General features: G+C 38.8%; 1 protein-coding gene across 2 annotated transcripts in view; it reads left to right on the forward strand.

The window, feature by feature from the left end:
- The first annotated feature begins 4272 nt into the window (after positions 1-4272).
- ADAM10 (ADAM metallopeptidase domain 10) overlaps positions 4273-16481 on the forward strand; it is a 141474-nt gene continuing 129265 nt past the window's right edge. The window contains exon 1 of one of the 2 annotated variants that reach the window (XM_045449599.1): positions 4273-4626. In XM_045449599.1, coding sequence (XP_045305555.1) covers positions 4572-4626 — 55 coding nt within the window. In that variant the 5' untranslated portion in view covers positions 4273-4571. Of the gene's footprint in view, positions 4627-15906; positions 15954-16481 lie in introns of those variants that run through there. The other variant, XM_045449600.1, reaches the window with a different exon arrangement.

Consider the following 16481-nt stretch of genomic DNA (forward strand, 5'->3'; position numbering starts at 1 on the left):
AATGTAATGTTTGCAGGTAACTGTGTCTTTTAAGAAATGGAAAAAAAGTTCATGAAACTCTGCCATCCTTTAAGGTTTTTGTTTTTTGTTTTGTTTTCTTGAGAGACAGAGAGAGAGAGAGTGCACAGGAGGGGTAGAGGGGGAGGGGAGAGAGAGAGAGAATCTCAAGCAGGCTCTGCATGGTCATTGAGGAGCCTGATGAGGGGCTTGAATTCACAAAAGGTGAGACCGTGACCTCAGCTAAAGTTTGACTCTTGACACACTGAGCCACCCAGGCCTCCCTGTCATCCTTTAATAATTCCATTTATTATTATTGTTGTTATTATTTTTACTTTTAAGTAGGCTCCACACCCATCTTGGATCTTGAACCCAAGATCCTGAGATTGAGTCACATGATGTACTGACTGAGCCAGCCAGGTACCTCATTATAAATGGATGTGGTCTTTAAAAAAAAAACTTTTTTTCATGTTGATTTATTGTTGAAGGAGAGAGACAGAGTATGAGCAGGGGAGGGGCAGAGAGAGAGAATTCAAAGCTCACAAAATCCAAAGCAGGCTCCAGGCTCTGAGCTGTCATCACAGAGTCCCACATGGGGCTTGAACTCATGAGCCATGAGATCATGACCTGAACTGAAGTCAGACACTAAAACAACTGAGCTATCCAAGCACCTTGATAAATGGAAGCTCTTAATGATGGTTTTGGAATTACTGACTGACTGTATTTATTAATGTTAGAGCAAAACTGTAATAATGTATTTGTCAAACTGACAAAGAAGCAAACTCTTGACTTAGGCAAAGGGTAACAAATTTAAAAAATATACAGCATAGAAAGTATAGGAATACCATTTTATTATTAATAATGATACTATTAGTATTTATATTTCCGAATTCAGCCTATTGAAACAGGATGCCAAATAGATAAAAGAATATCTAGTTAAATGCCGTCAAAAAGTTGTAGTTAAGGGGCGCCTGGGTGGCTCAGTTGGTTGAACATCCGACTTTGGCCCGGGTCATGATCTCCCAGTTCAAGAGTTTAAGCCCCACGTCGGGCTCTGTGCTGACAGATCAGAGCTTGGAGCCTGCTTCAGATTCTGTGTGTGTGTGTGTCTCTCTCTCTGCCCCTCCCCAGCTCATGCTCTGTCTATCTCTCAAAAATAAATAAAAACATTAAAAAAAAAAAAAGTTCTAGTTAAGGGGCACCTACATGGTTCAGTCGGTTGGGTGTCTGACTTCCACTCAGGTTATGATCTTGCAGTTTGCGAGTTTGAGCCCACATCTGGTTCGCTGCTGTCAGCGCAGAGCCTGCTTTGGATTCTCTGTCCCCCTCTTTCTGCCTCTGCCCCACTTGCATTCTCTCTCGCTCTCTCTCAAAAATAAATAAACATTTTTAAAAAGTTCTAGTTAATGAAATAAAAGTGCCCTTTCTCCCTTATTTGCCATATGAATATGTTCTGGAACTAGATAGTGGCGATGGTTGTACAGCAATATGAATGTACTAAATGCCACCGAATCATGTACTTTTATTCAACTTTATTTTTTCCAGCTTTATCAAGATATATCCAACATATAACATTGTATAAGTTTAAGATGTATAATGTGCTGGTTTGATACACAATATTGCAAAATAATGATCACAGTGGGGTTAGTTAACACCTCTAACACCTCACATAATTACCATTTCTTTTTTGTGGTGAGAACATTTAAAAGTCCACTCTCTTCACAACTTTCAAGTATGTAATACAGTATTAACTATAGTCACCATGCTGTTCATTAGAGCTCCAGATTGTACTCATCTTATAACTAGAAGTTTGTGCCTTTTAACCAACATTTCCCTCTCTCTATCCTCAGCCCCTGGTAATCATCAATCTACTCTTTGTTTCTACGAGTTTGGCTTTTTTAGATTCCATATATAAGCATGATCACACAATATCAGATCTCTTATTTCATTTAGCATAATGCCCTCAGAGTTCACCCCTGATGTGGCAAACGGCAGGATTTCCTTCTTTCTCATGGCTGAATAATATGCTGTTGTATGTATATACTATATCTTCTTTATCCATTCATCTATGGAGGGACACTTAAGTTGTTTCCATGTTGTGACTATTGTGAATGATTGTACCATGAACACGGGAGTGCACATTTCTCTTCAATGTTCTGATTTCATTTTCTCTGGATGTATACCCAGAAGTGGGGGTTGCTGGATCATATGGTAGTTCTATTTTTAATTTTTTGAGGAACTATTTTCCATAATGGCTGCACCAGTTTACCTTCCCATCAACAGTGCATATGAGTTCCCTTTTCTTCGCATTCTTGCTAGCACTTATTATCTCCTGTCTTTTTGATGATAGCCATTCTAATAGTAAGGATTGTGGTTTGGATTTGTATTTTCTTGATGATCAGTGTTGTACTGTTGGCCATTTGGATATCTTCTTTGGAAAAGTGTCTATTCAGTTCCTCTGCCTATTTTAAAAATTTATTTTTTAGGATCCTGGCTGGCTCAGTTGGTGGAGCCTGTGACTGTTGATCTTGGGGTTTAATAAATTCAAGTCCCATATTGGGTATAGAGATTACTTAAAAAAATCTTCAATAAAAAAGTTATTTTTTATTCAAGTATAATTAACATACAGTGTTATATTAGTTTCAAGTGTACAACATGAGGATTCAACAATTCTATACATTTCTAGTGTAATTAGTGGATCCTATGATAATTCTATTTTTAACTTTTTTTTAAGATAAACATTTATTTTTTTAATTTTTTTTAATTTTTTTTTTTTTTTAGGAGAGAGAGCAAGTGAGCGAGTAGGGGAGAGGGCCAGAGGGAGAGAATCTTAATCTTAAGCAGGCCTGATGCAGGTCTGACCCTGGGATCATGATCCTGGGAGCATGACCTGAGCTGAAATCAAGAGTTGGATGCTCAACCCACTGAGCCACCCAGGCGCCTCAAGATTTTTAAAAATTTTAAGTAATCTCTACACCCAACATGGGGCTTAAACCTACAACCCTGAGATAAAAAGTTGCATGCTCTGCTAAGTTAGACAGGTGCCCCTATTTTTAACTTTTTGGGGAATCTCCATACTGTTTTCCACAGTGGCTGCACCGATTTTGCATTCCCACCAACAGTGCACAAGGAATCCCTTTTCTCCACATTCTCACCAACACTTGTTATTTCTTGTGCTTTTGATTTTAGCCATTCTGACATAAAGTAATACCTCATTGTGGTTTTGTGTTTCTCTGATAATTAGTGATGATGAGCATATTTTCATGTGTTTGTGGCCATCTGTATGTTTTCTTTAGAAAAATGTCTATTTGGGTCCTCTGCCTATTTTTAAATTGGATAATTTGTTTCTTTGCTGTTGTGTAAATTCTTTATATATTTTTTATTTGCAAATATCTCCTCTCATTCTATAGGTTGCCTTTTCATTCTGATTGTTCATTACCCCGTGTAGTTTGATGTAGTCCCACTTATTTGGCTTTTGTTGCTTGTGACCAATGTCAAGGAGCTTTTCCCTTGTTTTCTTCTAGGAGTTTCACGATTTCATGTTCTATGTTTAAGTCTTTAATCCATGGAACAGAAGTTTAAAGAACCAAAGTGAGTTACTGAGAAACCACACATGAGCTTCAAAGAAGTTGGGGTGAGGACGATAAGAGAGTTTTCCTCAGACATATGAAAAAGAGAGTGGTAAAGAGGACATGCTTTGGGCAGGAGATTTAGGACCATGTGATTTAAGCTGCACGCATTTAGAATGGCCAAAGCCTTATCTGCGACAAATTTTTAAACAATTCAGAAAAAATGCCATAGGCTACGTCTTTCCTTTCTGGGCTTGAAGGTTTTACATCTGTTTTGATCACTGGTGGCTGTCGCTTGTTGGGACTTTGCTTTCGTTTACTTGGGTGATGTCGTGCACCACCCGAGGCAGAAAAAAAAAGAAATACAAATCTCCCTTTCATGCGAAGTTAAGACAAAAGCGGCCTCTTAACATCCTTCACTCTCCCGTTTTAGCCTTGGGGACGGTCATTAGCAGCGATAAGAACTAGGGAGCCTGGTTAGCGCTGCGGAGCTGCTCTCTCGTTGGAGGGGCGGGACCAAGAGAAACCCCGCCTCCCAAACCCAATCCCAGCTCTCCGCCGGCGGACAGGAAGCGGCGGCAGGCCTAGCAGCCCGGGAACCGGGCCCCGTGCGCATGCGCCCGCCCCTGGGGTGCCTGGGGGAGGGGGAGGGTCGGGAGGAAGGGGTGCGGCTGGACCTGCTGGTTGGGCACCGGTGCGTCACGTGGTGAGGAAGGAGGCGGAGGCCCCAGGCTCGGGGGAGGGAGGTAGAGAAGAGGGAAGGAACGCGGGGAAGGAACGCGGGGAAGGGAGGAAGGAAACGAACGAGGGGGAGGGAGGTCCCTGTTTTGGAGGAGCTGGGAGCTTTGCCGGCCCCTGAAGTGGAGCGAGAGGGAGGTGCTTCGCCGTTTCTCTTGCCAGGGGAGGTCCCGGCTTCCCGTGGAGACTCCGGACCAAGCCCCTTCAGCTTCTCCCTCCGGATCGATGTGCTGCTGTTAACCCGTGAGGAGGCGGCGGCCGCGGAAGATGGTGTTGCTGAGAGTGTTAATTCTGCTCCTCTCCTGGGCGGCGGGGCTGGGAGGTGAGGCACGACCCCGAACGCCGGGGACGCCTTGACCACCGCGGACCGCGCGGCGGCAGCGGCGGCCGGGTCGAGCGGAGCCCAGTCGCGCCGCGCGGCGGGCGCGTCAGTCAGCCCGGCCGGCCGGCGGCGCCACTCCGGCGCGCAGCACTCCCGGCTCCCTATTGTCCCCCGCGCCCCGACCGCGTTCCCTTCCGTGGCGGGCCGTGGAGGCTCCGAGCCTCCGCCGAGGCCTTCCCTACCCCCACTGCCCCGGCGCCACGGGAGGCGGGGGTCGCCTCCCAGAGAAATAGTCTGGAGATCCGAGTCGCCGGGCGTGAGCCGTGGAGCCCAGGCCGGGGGCTCCATACCTCCAGCCTGCTCGCCGGGTTGCCGGGACGGGCAGTCGCCGCGGGGCCGGCAGTTTTTGCCTCCCTCCTTCCGTCCCCAGCCTCTGCCCGGTGGGGGATTCTGGAGTCCGCTCCACCGCGGGGAACCGCCGCGCAGGCTCGTGGGAAGTTGCGATGTGTGCGGCGGGGCTGATGTATTGTTCTTTACCCCGCGCGGCGATCCAGACTGACCCGGTTCTGCAGAGGGGCAGCCCGTGGAGGGGTAACAGTGGTCCCCTGCTTGTCTGAGACGAGTCGCTTCCGCTGTCGATAGTGCCCTGCCTCTGCCCGAGTGTTTGGAGACAGCTCTCTGGAGGGTGTGTTTATGCTCAGTGAAAACATTCTGTTGCCCAGGGGAAAGGGTTTGGTGGGGAGAAAGGTAAGCCGTTTCGGGATGTTCTTTGATCAGCAGGTTGGATTGTGTCTGTTAGAGGGACACTCCCTGGGTGACCCACAACTTGAGTTTTCTTAAACTCTGAGGTGGAGTAGACGAACAATGTAGTTAGTGGGTTGTCAGACTGTAGCAACTATCCCACCCCGCAAATTGGAGTTAAATTTACCGTAAGCGGATACTTTCTTGATAACTCGGGTTTTGAAGACGATTTTTATTTCCAGCGTATCCTAGGACCGGCTGCATTGTTTTGTTGTTGTGTAAAGGGCTTTATTTCAGGTAAAGTTTTTGACTTTGCCCAAAGTATACTTAAAACACCTCAAAGTGTGTTTAAAAGCACTGAATTAAAAAAATTCCCGGAATGCTTTGGATGAGTATAGCCTAATGTGATCACTTAGAAAATGCTGTGTATTTTAAGTAGTGCGTTGTTTCTGTTCTTTGTCACTTTAACTTGGCGATTGCAGAGCCAAGTGTATTTTCGACTTGAGTTCTACTTAGTCGGAGAATGATACTTTGTAGGTACACATTTGTTGTAGTTTGTGGTGTTCTTTTGTTAGATACACCTTTTAGATTAAGAGCTTCTAGTAGATGTTTAGTTTTAAGAAGTATCAAGTGCTACATACTCTTATAAGGGCCTTTTCACTTTACATTTGTATTTACGTTCTGTATGTGGCTTCCAACAAATCATTTTTCTGTCTGTTCTATTTGTGATTATAGTCAGGTGTTGGAGTCTTGATTTCTAGAAGGTGGTAAAAAGTAAGACAAACGCATGAGGTACTTTAAACTACTGAGGAGTGGTAATATATAAAATGACTTTTGTTTTTAAGGAATGAAACAGTAAGAATAGAAACTGGTGTAGCCTGATGGTTGAAGAAAAAGTGAATTAACGGCATAATCTTTGTGGGTTAAGACACTTCTTACACAAAAATCTAAATTCAAAACTCTCGAGTCATTCAGAAAGTATCATTGCATTAAACATTAAAAGGTTACTTACTTTTTGATTTTTTTATGTTTAAGCAGAACTTAAAGACACTAATAAGAAACTTCCATTTTAAAATTAGCATCAAGATTGTAGACTTTGGGCATATGGAGATATTTGTGATTTTATTGTGATAGGAACTACCTTTAAATATGAATTTGAGCTATTTATATTTATGGTCAAGTTTGTAAGAAGTTTATATGATGATGATACGCAGAATAGAATACATTCAAATTGAATGTACTTGTATTAGCGTATGAAAGAAATGAATATGTTTATGTATATTAGGAGAAGTTGGATTTAACTTTAAAGTACAGATTTAACTTTAAAGTATAGATCACTTTTACGTTCTTAATAAATGGTTTTAGTTGCTTCCCCCATTTTGATTTGCCAGTCATTGTTTTGCATTAATTTTTTCTTTTAATATGACAAGTGGAAAGTTGGAAGAGAGAATGAAAGTGTTTAGAATCCTAAAACTTCAGCTTTCCTAAGGCTGTTCATTTCTAACATGTGTCTCAGTCTATTGTATTTGTAGGAATATCCCGTAAAGTTTCCAGAGTTAGTGTCTTAACAGACATGTATTCAAATGTATACATAAAAATCTTTTCTTTATTATTTGTAACAGTGGTAGAAATTTATTGAAACTATTCTGAGTAAATATAGTGCAAGGAATTTTTATGTATGTGTGAATATTACTTTTTAACACAAATATTTTGGAGAGTTGTTGTCTTTTCTCTTTTTAAAAATTAGTGTGTTTGAGAGGAGCAAAGATATTTTAGCTCCAGCAGTATTCAATCCAATAGTACTTGATGAAATTATATATGAAATGAAGTTTAGAGTGTGGCATTTTTTTTTACATTTAAAAATCCAGTGTAAATGATTTGCTTTGTACCATGCATTCTCTAGAAATAAGTTTTCTGAAAGTTTGGCCAACAGTATTAAAAGTATCAAAGCTTAAGCTTAAGCAATTTCTCTCACTTCTATAAGGATCTATGAAATTAATGAGAGACAGATTTTTTTTTTTTTTTTTTTTTTTTTTTTTGGTCTCTGTTTTTAAGAGTTCTGACTGTTCATCTTTTTAACTTGAGATTGATAATCCAGTTAGCTGTATCATCTTGAGGCCCTACAGTCATGCCCTACATTAACTATGTCTTCTCTGTACAGGAGCTCTCTGAGTAGCAGGGGTTGAGGGAAAATGGGCATAGCAGGCACCTTTGTTTTCTGATGTTCTTTTTATAACTTGTTTAAGATCTTCTGGGGTGTTTCTTATCTGATCTCTTTTACATTTTACAAAGAACTTGCAGGGTTAAGGAGGGGGAGGAAGGGACATTTCTCTGATGTCTTTTGTGTGTCTGATACTGTGTTACGAGTTTCACTTGTCAGCATTTATGAGAGAGTGGTGATATTTTACAGTTGAAGGAATAGGCTTGATGAAATAATTTCTTGAGCATCATCCACCTGCTGAGTGGTGAATTAGATCTTCAAACCCAAGCCAGCTTAACCTCAAAGCCTGAACTTTTTACCCATTGCCCTCTCATAGCCTTTTTGAAAGCAGTTTTCACATATTAGCTCAAAGGTGGCCCCTGGACTAAAACACCTTAGAGATGTGTTTTGTTTGATTTGAGGTGTCTTTAGATTTCAACTAGTTCTCAACATTGAAAAATTGGGAAATTTCTCAATGAAATTTGTGAATTTCTGCTATTTGGGGGGAAGAATTGGAAACCCCAGGCTCTTCTGGGCCGCATTCCCATTGTCTGTAGCAGAGTGGTAGAGAGCAGTAGCTGTTCTTTTTAGACTGGGCATGTGCTACCAGTCAGTGCAGTTACTATCAGTGCAGTTACTGGTAATACGCTTGGCCTGCTTCACTCATTTTTGTTACTGGTGTGGATCCTGTGAGTATGCTATTTGCATCTCTGCCTTGGCTTCAGCTTGCATAGATGAACCCAGTCTTTTAAAAATATTTTTTTGACTGTAACCTCTTATCCAACTTTTATTATATTTTTTTGTAATTCTTTATTTCTTCAGTAGTCTTAAAAATTTGTTAAAAGCTTTGGCATACACAGTGCTTTTTTTTTTTATGTACCATTAGATTATTTGGTATTAAAAAAATTCCTGTTTCCATGATAACAATTTGAAGGTCTTTTTTTTTGTAATTTGTTTTTTAATGTTTGTTTATTTTGGAGAGAGAGAGCACGAACAGGGAGGGGAGGGACCCAGAGAGAGACACATAATCTGAAGCAGGCTTCAGGCTCTAAGCTATCAGCACAGAGCCCGATGTGGGGCTTGAACTCACGAACCATGAAATCCTGACCTGGGCTGAAGTGGGACGCTTAACTGACTGAGCCACCCAGGCACCCCAACAATTTGAAGGTCTTAAAGAATGATGGTTATAATTTTTCTGAATCACTTTATTTCAGTGAGCAAATAAGAAACCATTTCTTTTTCTACTTGGATGAGACTCAGAAAAAAGTGGTTGAGGGTCATGTAAGTAAAAACTTAGGCTTCCTTTCTTTTAAGGACAGGTTATAAACATAAACTCTGCCTTTGAATTCATAAAATGAAATGGAGTAATACATTCAGCAATAAGCTACATGTTCCAACATTGTTGGGAGATGACAGTGACAGGTTCACATATGGGAAGATTCCCAAATAACAAGTCTCTGGGACTTAGACTTGTAAAATTTTGGCAATTTTTGATGGAAGTTTTTCTAAGATGTATTACACATTTACTGTGTCCTTAAAATGGGCTGACTTTAATCTTTTTTTAAAGGATTGAGGATTAGTATAAAGAACAATTGTTCTTGTCCTTGGTCTGTATTGTCATTTCTGGTTTTTTGTTTTTGTTTTTAATTTTCCCAGAAGCAATTGAAATGGGTATTCTAAGTGATTGTGCTTTTTATTTTTGTACCTAGTTTCAATAGTATTTCCAACTTTTTCGTTAGATTTCCTGACTTTCTTGCAAACTTTTAGGATATCACCTTCTAATTAGTTGTTCCTAATACATTTTCTGTGGGGAAACTAAATAACTATACTTGATACATTTACACACAAGGTGGAATGAATAAGTTCTGCATCTTCTATGGAATACATGTACATGAGCTTTGTATATATACATATATATGTGTGTGCGTGTGTGTATATATATGTATATATGAAAAATATGTATCTATATCTATCTATCTATTTTAACGTAAGTGTTTGGTTTGGGGAGTTTAGTGTTGGGGTTGTCTTGTTCTGAACAATTAGGATGATGTTGTACCAATGTATTTTGCTAGTTAAATAGAGGCAGGGTAGAATGAAGAGAGAAAAATGATGAATAAAGGAAGACACAATAATAAAATGCACACTCATATGGCTACAGGTAGATCATTTCCTAGATCTGAATCATGAATACTGTGGTTCAAAACTAATATGCTAGATTGTTGATATTAACCACATCTTAATATAGGCAATTGCAGTAGTCTCTGCAGGAATGTAAACTGCAAGTTAAGACAACTGTTCTCTGTATTTAAAGAAGCAGTTAGGTAAAAGGTAGGTGACAGAGGCTCCCCATACTATCAGACTGTGTTTTATTGTTTGCAGTAAATAACTGTTGTGTGTTACATATGGTTTCAGTGACTTTGTGATTTGCATAAAGTTAAATTTGTCTGCCTTTGAATTATATCGCATTCTAATGGTTAGAAAACTTTTGCCAAAGTTGGAGGTATATTTTTGGAATGGTCTAGCATAAAATATATATGTGGAGTAACAAAAATGGAATTTGTGTGTGTGGAGAAGTTGGGGGGCAGGGCTAACATAGTCGTTGGTTAAAGCTGCCAACACAAGTTTCAGTGAGAGGCCTGTGTGGCCACTAATGGGGAGATAAATTGTATATGTGAAAGAGTGTGGACAGAAAAACACAGTGTTTTCAAATCTGAGCCCCAAGTCACAGGGCAGACATTCCAAATTCTAGGAATTGATTTGCATTTGGACTGTTTGCACATGGGCAACTCTCTGTGATATGCTTGGGTAAAGAGCCCCAGATTTTTTTTTAAGGAGGAATTGATTTATTTAATGATTGTTAGTGGTTCTTCCAAGCAACTCTAAAATGGCTGCTTTTTGTGAATAAAAATCCAGTAATTCTAACTAGTTTAGTTGTCAATTTTTATACTAGGTAAAGAAAGCAATGTTATAATAAGAATAAAAGGAAAAACTAATAATCCTACCAGTTTGATTCCCGTGAGGGCAGTAACATTGCTATCCTGCTGTGTGAAGGCTTTGCCTTGGACCAGTAGGGACAGTCCTGTCTCACTAGGTTGCAGGAAATAGCAGTACTGAGAATAGTTCTTAGAGAATGTAGACTCCTTTTGATACTGGGTGAATTCATTCTGAAGCTATTACAATTCCAAGTAAACAGTGTGAGAATGTGTACAGTGAGAACATTGCTGTTTAGTCACCAGTTTATTGTAGTCTGTGGTTAGTAGGAGTCGTGAAGCTACAGTCTTGAGTGAGGAGTAAAAAGCACTGAGTTTGTCAGCGTAGACAGAAATGCCAAGATATAAAAATACAGTTCCAATTATGTATTGTAGTTGCAGTTGAAATGAGGATTTATTAAGCTAAAGGAACATTAGCCAGTTGGGGAAAGCTTTTTGAGAAAAGGGAATGACTTAACAGTCTAGTAAGGTTCTTGTAGGCTTATTTGCCTGGAACGGAGAGTCCATGGCAGGAAATGAGAAGTGCTAACTGGGCCATGATAACCAGGACTCCAATTATTCATATTCTAGGCCATGATAACTGCAAGGTAGAGTATTATGGAATGTTGGTTGGAATCCATGTTGAGGAGGTGGGATATGATACAGTAGGGGATACGTTAGCTGCTTGATGAATTATGTGTTTGAGTCCTTGATTAGGGTAGTAATTGTAGAAATAAATAAGGATGGAACAAGAAATCTCACAGAAGAAAAACTGGTAAAACTTGGCGGAAGTTTAAAGTGAAGCTAACAAAGTTTATTGAGGGCTCACTGTTGAATGCACATCTCAGAGGCTGTTGCACTGGAGAGAGTATGATTTTATAAAACTTAGAGGACCTCAGTGTTTGAAGTTGAAAATAAGACATCGTAAGATTTTGAATCTAGATAGGTTCTAGTGTGGGATGTATGTCAGAGTCTGGGATTTTATCTTACTTGAAAACTAATAATTTTGTTGGATGTTGGTTAAAAGTTTGCACAGTCTTTCAGAAATATGTGGCTCATCATATGGGAAGCACTGCTCCAGATAGTTGCAAGGTAGAAGTTTGGTGAATTTGGAGTGGAGGCGAGGGTTAAATTTAAAGATACATTAGCAGGTATATTTTTACTTTGCAAGTATATGTTTACTCTCAAGTTGGAATTAGCCTCTCTGGTTCAAGAATATGCTTGATACTCTTGATTTTATGTGAATTATGAACTTCCTATTTCAGAGATAAAGTAGGGAAAAGAATGTGATCTTTGCATTTGAGTCAAATGTACATATATGATTTTTCGAGCAGAATTGTCTTTCTATTTGCTTTTGCTTGCATTGATGATGGCAAGGTATACTCATACACGTATTTGAACTTTGGATGTAGTTTTCATAAGACTATAGATAGAATCCTGTACTTACGAATTGAGTGTGATATTAATTTGCTACCTCTTTTCTTAAGAATTAATTGCGTGACTTAGTTGGTTAAGCATCCAACTTCGGCTCAGGTCATGATCTCATGGTTCATGAGTTCGAGCCAGGCATCGGGCTCTGTGCTGACAGTTCAGAGCATGGAGCCTGGTTTGGATTCTGTGTCTCCCTCTGTCTCTCTGTACCCCCTCCCTCCACTCGCTCTCTGTCTCAAAAATAAATAAACATTTAAAAAGTTTAAAAAATAGTTTTAAAAGAATTAATTGGTTTAAGTTTGTAAAAATGCTGGAGACTATGTTATACAAATATTGTTAAAATTATGTTGTTTCCAGGCCTACTTTCATTTGGAATCTATTAGTTTCAAAATACAGATAGATAAGATGTATTTCTGGAAATTGAAATGCTAGAAAGTTGATACCAAGCATTAGAAAATAGAATTTAAGAAAAGACATAATTCCTTCTCCCGTGCAGTTTTATAACTTTTTAATATTAATCATTCAGTCTTTTAAAATGCTTATTATTATGAATTTGCATTGTAGTATTTATGCAGTTTTGTAGCCTTTAAAAAATTAACGTGTAAAGTGTATATGCAAAGCAGACACTGAAATATTTATCAGTGGTCTAGAGACAGTTTTGATTGTCACAACTGGAGGGATGCTACTGGCATCTAGTGGGTAGAGGCCAGAGATGCTGCTAAACATTTTACGATGCACGGGACAGCCCCCCACAACAAAGAATTACTGGCCAAAATAGTAGTGCTGAGGGTGAGAAACCTAACTCTAGAGGAAACTTGAGTCTTTTTACCTTTTTTTTTTTTTTAAATTTCTGATCGCTTGCTGTCTTAATTGATTACTCAAGTTTCATAAGCTTCCATATTTCTATTCTGTTTAAACCTTTTTCTCCTAGTGTTCTATGCACCGTAGCTCTGAAAATTTTACTTTATCATTTATCTTCTAGCATTTCCCATTCTTCATTTTCCAGTTTGTGGTTGGGAAGTAAATCTGATTCTGTTAATTTATAATAGTGGTTGAATGACTGATAACTCATGAAGATTATTTAAAAACCAAACCAGACAAGTTGCTTGTTAACCCAGAAGAGCCATAGATAGTAGGATTTTAGTTTCTGTGGGATAGTTTTGAGGGACTCATCCAGTAACTTCTGCAATCAGAATTAACTTTTACAAAATATTTTCTTTGAAATTTGAACTCCTCAGTTCTTAAAAACTTTCATCTTTTTTTTTTATAACTTCATTCCCCCTTCCTCTTATTATCATCATTAACACCTTTGGCAGAATTGCATGTCCAAATATCCTGGAAGGAGGCAGAGGCAGGTGCTTTGGGGTGTAATATGGGAGAAGGGTGAAGTAATGAGAATGGGTTTGGGATTAAGTGAGGGTGTGGGGTAGATCTATACCAACAGTACAGTTGTAGCTGAACCCAGTGTGTGTGCGTGTGTGTGTGTGTGTGTGTGTGTGTGTGTGTGTGTGTGTTTAGGTAGATTGAAAGTCACAGTCTCTTATATGGGTTATTCTCTGCACTTGTGTCTGCTCTTATTTGAAATGGTATAAAAGCATTTCATTCAGTATAGAAATCTAAATTATATACATGTTTCCACTTTTGGATTTTTAAGCTGTATTTCATAAGTTAGTGGTTGAAATTTAATATATTAAGTAAGTTTTAACCATTGATGTTTTGTGCCCTTTGTAATTAATTTAGCTTATAATTGACAAAAGAGCTACTTATTTTAACTTCTGAGCCAGCTAGCTCTATTATTTTAATTTTTAGAAACCACTTCATCCCAAAAAGTGGGTGCGTTGAAATATGCTTATAATTGTAGAACACACCCTACAATCGTGAACTTTTACTTACAACTGTTAGGTGTAGATAGATGTTTCCTTGTAGAAAATGGTCTGACTCCTTTCTAGTGAAGAAATTGATAATGTGGCTTAAGTTTGAAGTCACCTTGTTGAAGTAACTTTTCTGAGAATACAGTAAAGATACTTAAGTATATTGCTGAAATAAAGGACAGGATAGTTCCTGGAAGTTTAACTTTGTCATACAAGAGAACAATTTTGTTAATGGTATTTAGTGCTTCAAGATCAAATACAAGAAGCATTGGTCAACATAGTATGATGTCTAAGACACAGTTGATGACTCAAGTTTCTCAGGAAGGAAATACACTTTTCTGTTGGGGAAAAATGCTCTTCGTACCTAATTTTAGAATTATACAAGTGAAAAGTCTGTTGAAAACAACTTGATTACAAGTAATTTTTCTGAGGAATGGAAATGTGCCAGCCTTAGCTTCTTCTTACACATCCTCCCATTTATTGTAATTGAGTTTTTCTGTAAATCGGGAGATCTGTAATGTCAAAACATGTTTGCAGAGTTTTCTTGTCCCGTTCTTAAAATCGTAGAATAACTTTCTTTGATATAGATAGAAAAAAAAGTTTGTTGTATAATAATTGCTGTTCCATACAAAGATAATGATATTGACCCACCATCAACAAGATATATTCTGATTATTTTTTAATCTTGATATTAGTGAAATTTTCATCCTATGTGTTTTGCCCTATTCTTATATTTAATTTAGATTTAAACAGAAGATTGTAGGATTTGGATTCAGAAGTTGGAAAGGAAGCTTTTGTTTGTAGCCTCATTGTGGAAAGTAAGCAGAATATGGAAAATACTCATGGAACATAGAAAATATTTAATAATATTCAGTATTCATTTATGGAACCCTTATTATATGCCAGGCAATGTTCTTAGGGCCCAGTCTTTACAACATCTCTGAAAGATAGGTTCTGTTATTTTCATTTTACAAATAGGGAGTAGGACCAGGGAGGGTAACTTTTTCAGTGTCAGGATTTGAACATGGTCAGTCTGGCTCCAGAATTCATACTGAATTCATTAAATACTATACTGCCTCTAAGAAACATGTCTCATGCCTTAAAAGGCATTGTAGGGGCACCTGGGTGGCTCAGTCAGTTAAGTGTCAGACTCCTGATTTCGGCTCAGGTCATGATCTCATGGTTCGTGGGTTCGAGCCTTGTGTTGGGCTCTTTGCTGACAGTTCAGAGCCTGGAGCCTGTTTCTGATTCTGTGTCTCCTTCTCTCTCTGCACCTCCCCTGCTTACGCTGTCTCTCAAAAATAAATAAATGTAAAAAAAAAATTACTATTCTCAAATTTTAAAAAGGGAGAGACTTTCCAAGCTTTCCAGCAGCAAGGGAGACCAAGTTATGTTTTTTCTTCTACTTCTTAGAACTTGCTGGCCATTTTTTTTTATCACTCTTGCAAGTAGGTGATTTTTCTGGTATTGCTTTACTTTTCCAACCATTTTTTCTTTTAATTTAAAAATTTTGAAAATTAGTTATGTTTTCTCCATTTAATAGATCCAATCCAGTTATTCTTTACCAATTTGACACATAGGCATTTACTTGATATATATACTCTATTTTTTTCCTAACTTTGTATCTTAAAAGCTTCTATACTTTCTTTTTTAAAAAAATTTTTTTTTTCAACGTTTATTTATTTTTGGGACAGAGAGAGACAGAGCATGAACGGGGGAGGGGCAGAGAGAGAGGGAGACACAGAATCGGAAACAGGCTCCAGGCTCTGAGCCATCAGCCCAGAGCCCGACGCGGGGCTCAAACTCACGGACCGCGAGATCGTGACCTGGCTGAAGTCGGACGCTTAACCGACTGCGCCACCCAGGCGTCCCTATACTTTCTGAGAGGTTGGAAGTATATGTAGTCCAATTAATATTTGTATACCTTTCATCTAAATTTATTTTATTTTTTTAAAGTTTACTTACTTTTATAGAGAGAGGGAGGGAGAAAGAGAATCCCAAGCAGCCTCTACACCATCAGCTTGGAGCCCAAGGAGGGGCTCAAACTCACAAACTGTGAGATCATGACCTGAGCCGAAATCTAGAGTCGGATGCTTAATCCACTGAGCCACCCAGGTGCCCCTGACCTAAATTTATTAATGGTTATCTTTTGCCTTGCTTGCTTTGTTGCTCATATATAAATAGATGTAAAAAAACCATATATATATATATATATATATATATTTTTTTTTTTTTTTTTTTTTTTTTCCCCTCTGAACCATTTTAAAGTAAGTTGTAACAATAAATACTTCGTTAATGCATCTCATAAGATTAAGGACATTGTCTTACATAACCAAGAAGATTACTTTCTCTTTTTAAGTGTGGGATGTTTAAATTTCTCATGAAGCTTGCAAGTACTAGGTACCATGTGAATTTATTACATGATTTCTGAAGGCCAGATTTCTGGCAACTACAACTGAGGACCAGAAAGTAAAATGTTGTTAGTATGCTTTTATATATGAGTAAAATAAAGTATCAGTAGAGAAAGGAGGAGACATAGAATGCTGCAGGATGGAGTTATTTTATGTAGTACTCTGTATGCAGTCCGTCAGCAAATCTTGTCAGCTCCTCCTTCAAAGTATGTGCAGACTTTGAATATTTCTC

Source organism: Leopardus geoffroyi, chromosome B3 (genome assembly GCF_018350155.1).
Source record: "Leopardus geoffroyi isolate Oge1 chromosome B3, O.geoffroyi_Oge1_pat1.0, whole genome shotgun sequence".
Lineage (NCBI taxonomy): Eukaryota > Metazoa > Chordata > Mammalia > Carnivora > Felidae > Leopardus > Leopardus geoffroyi.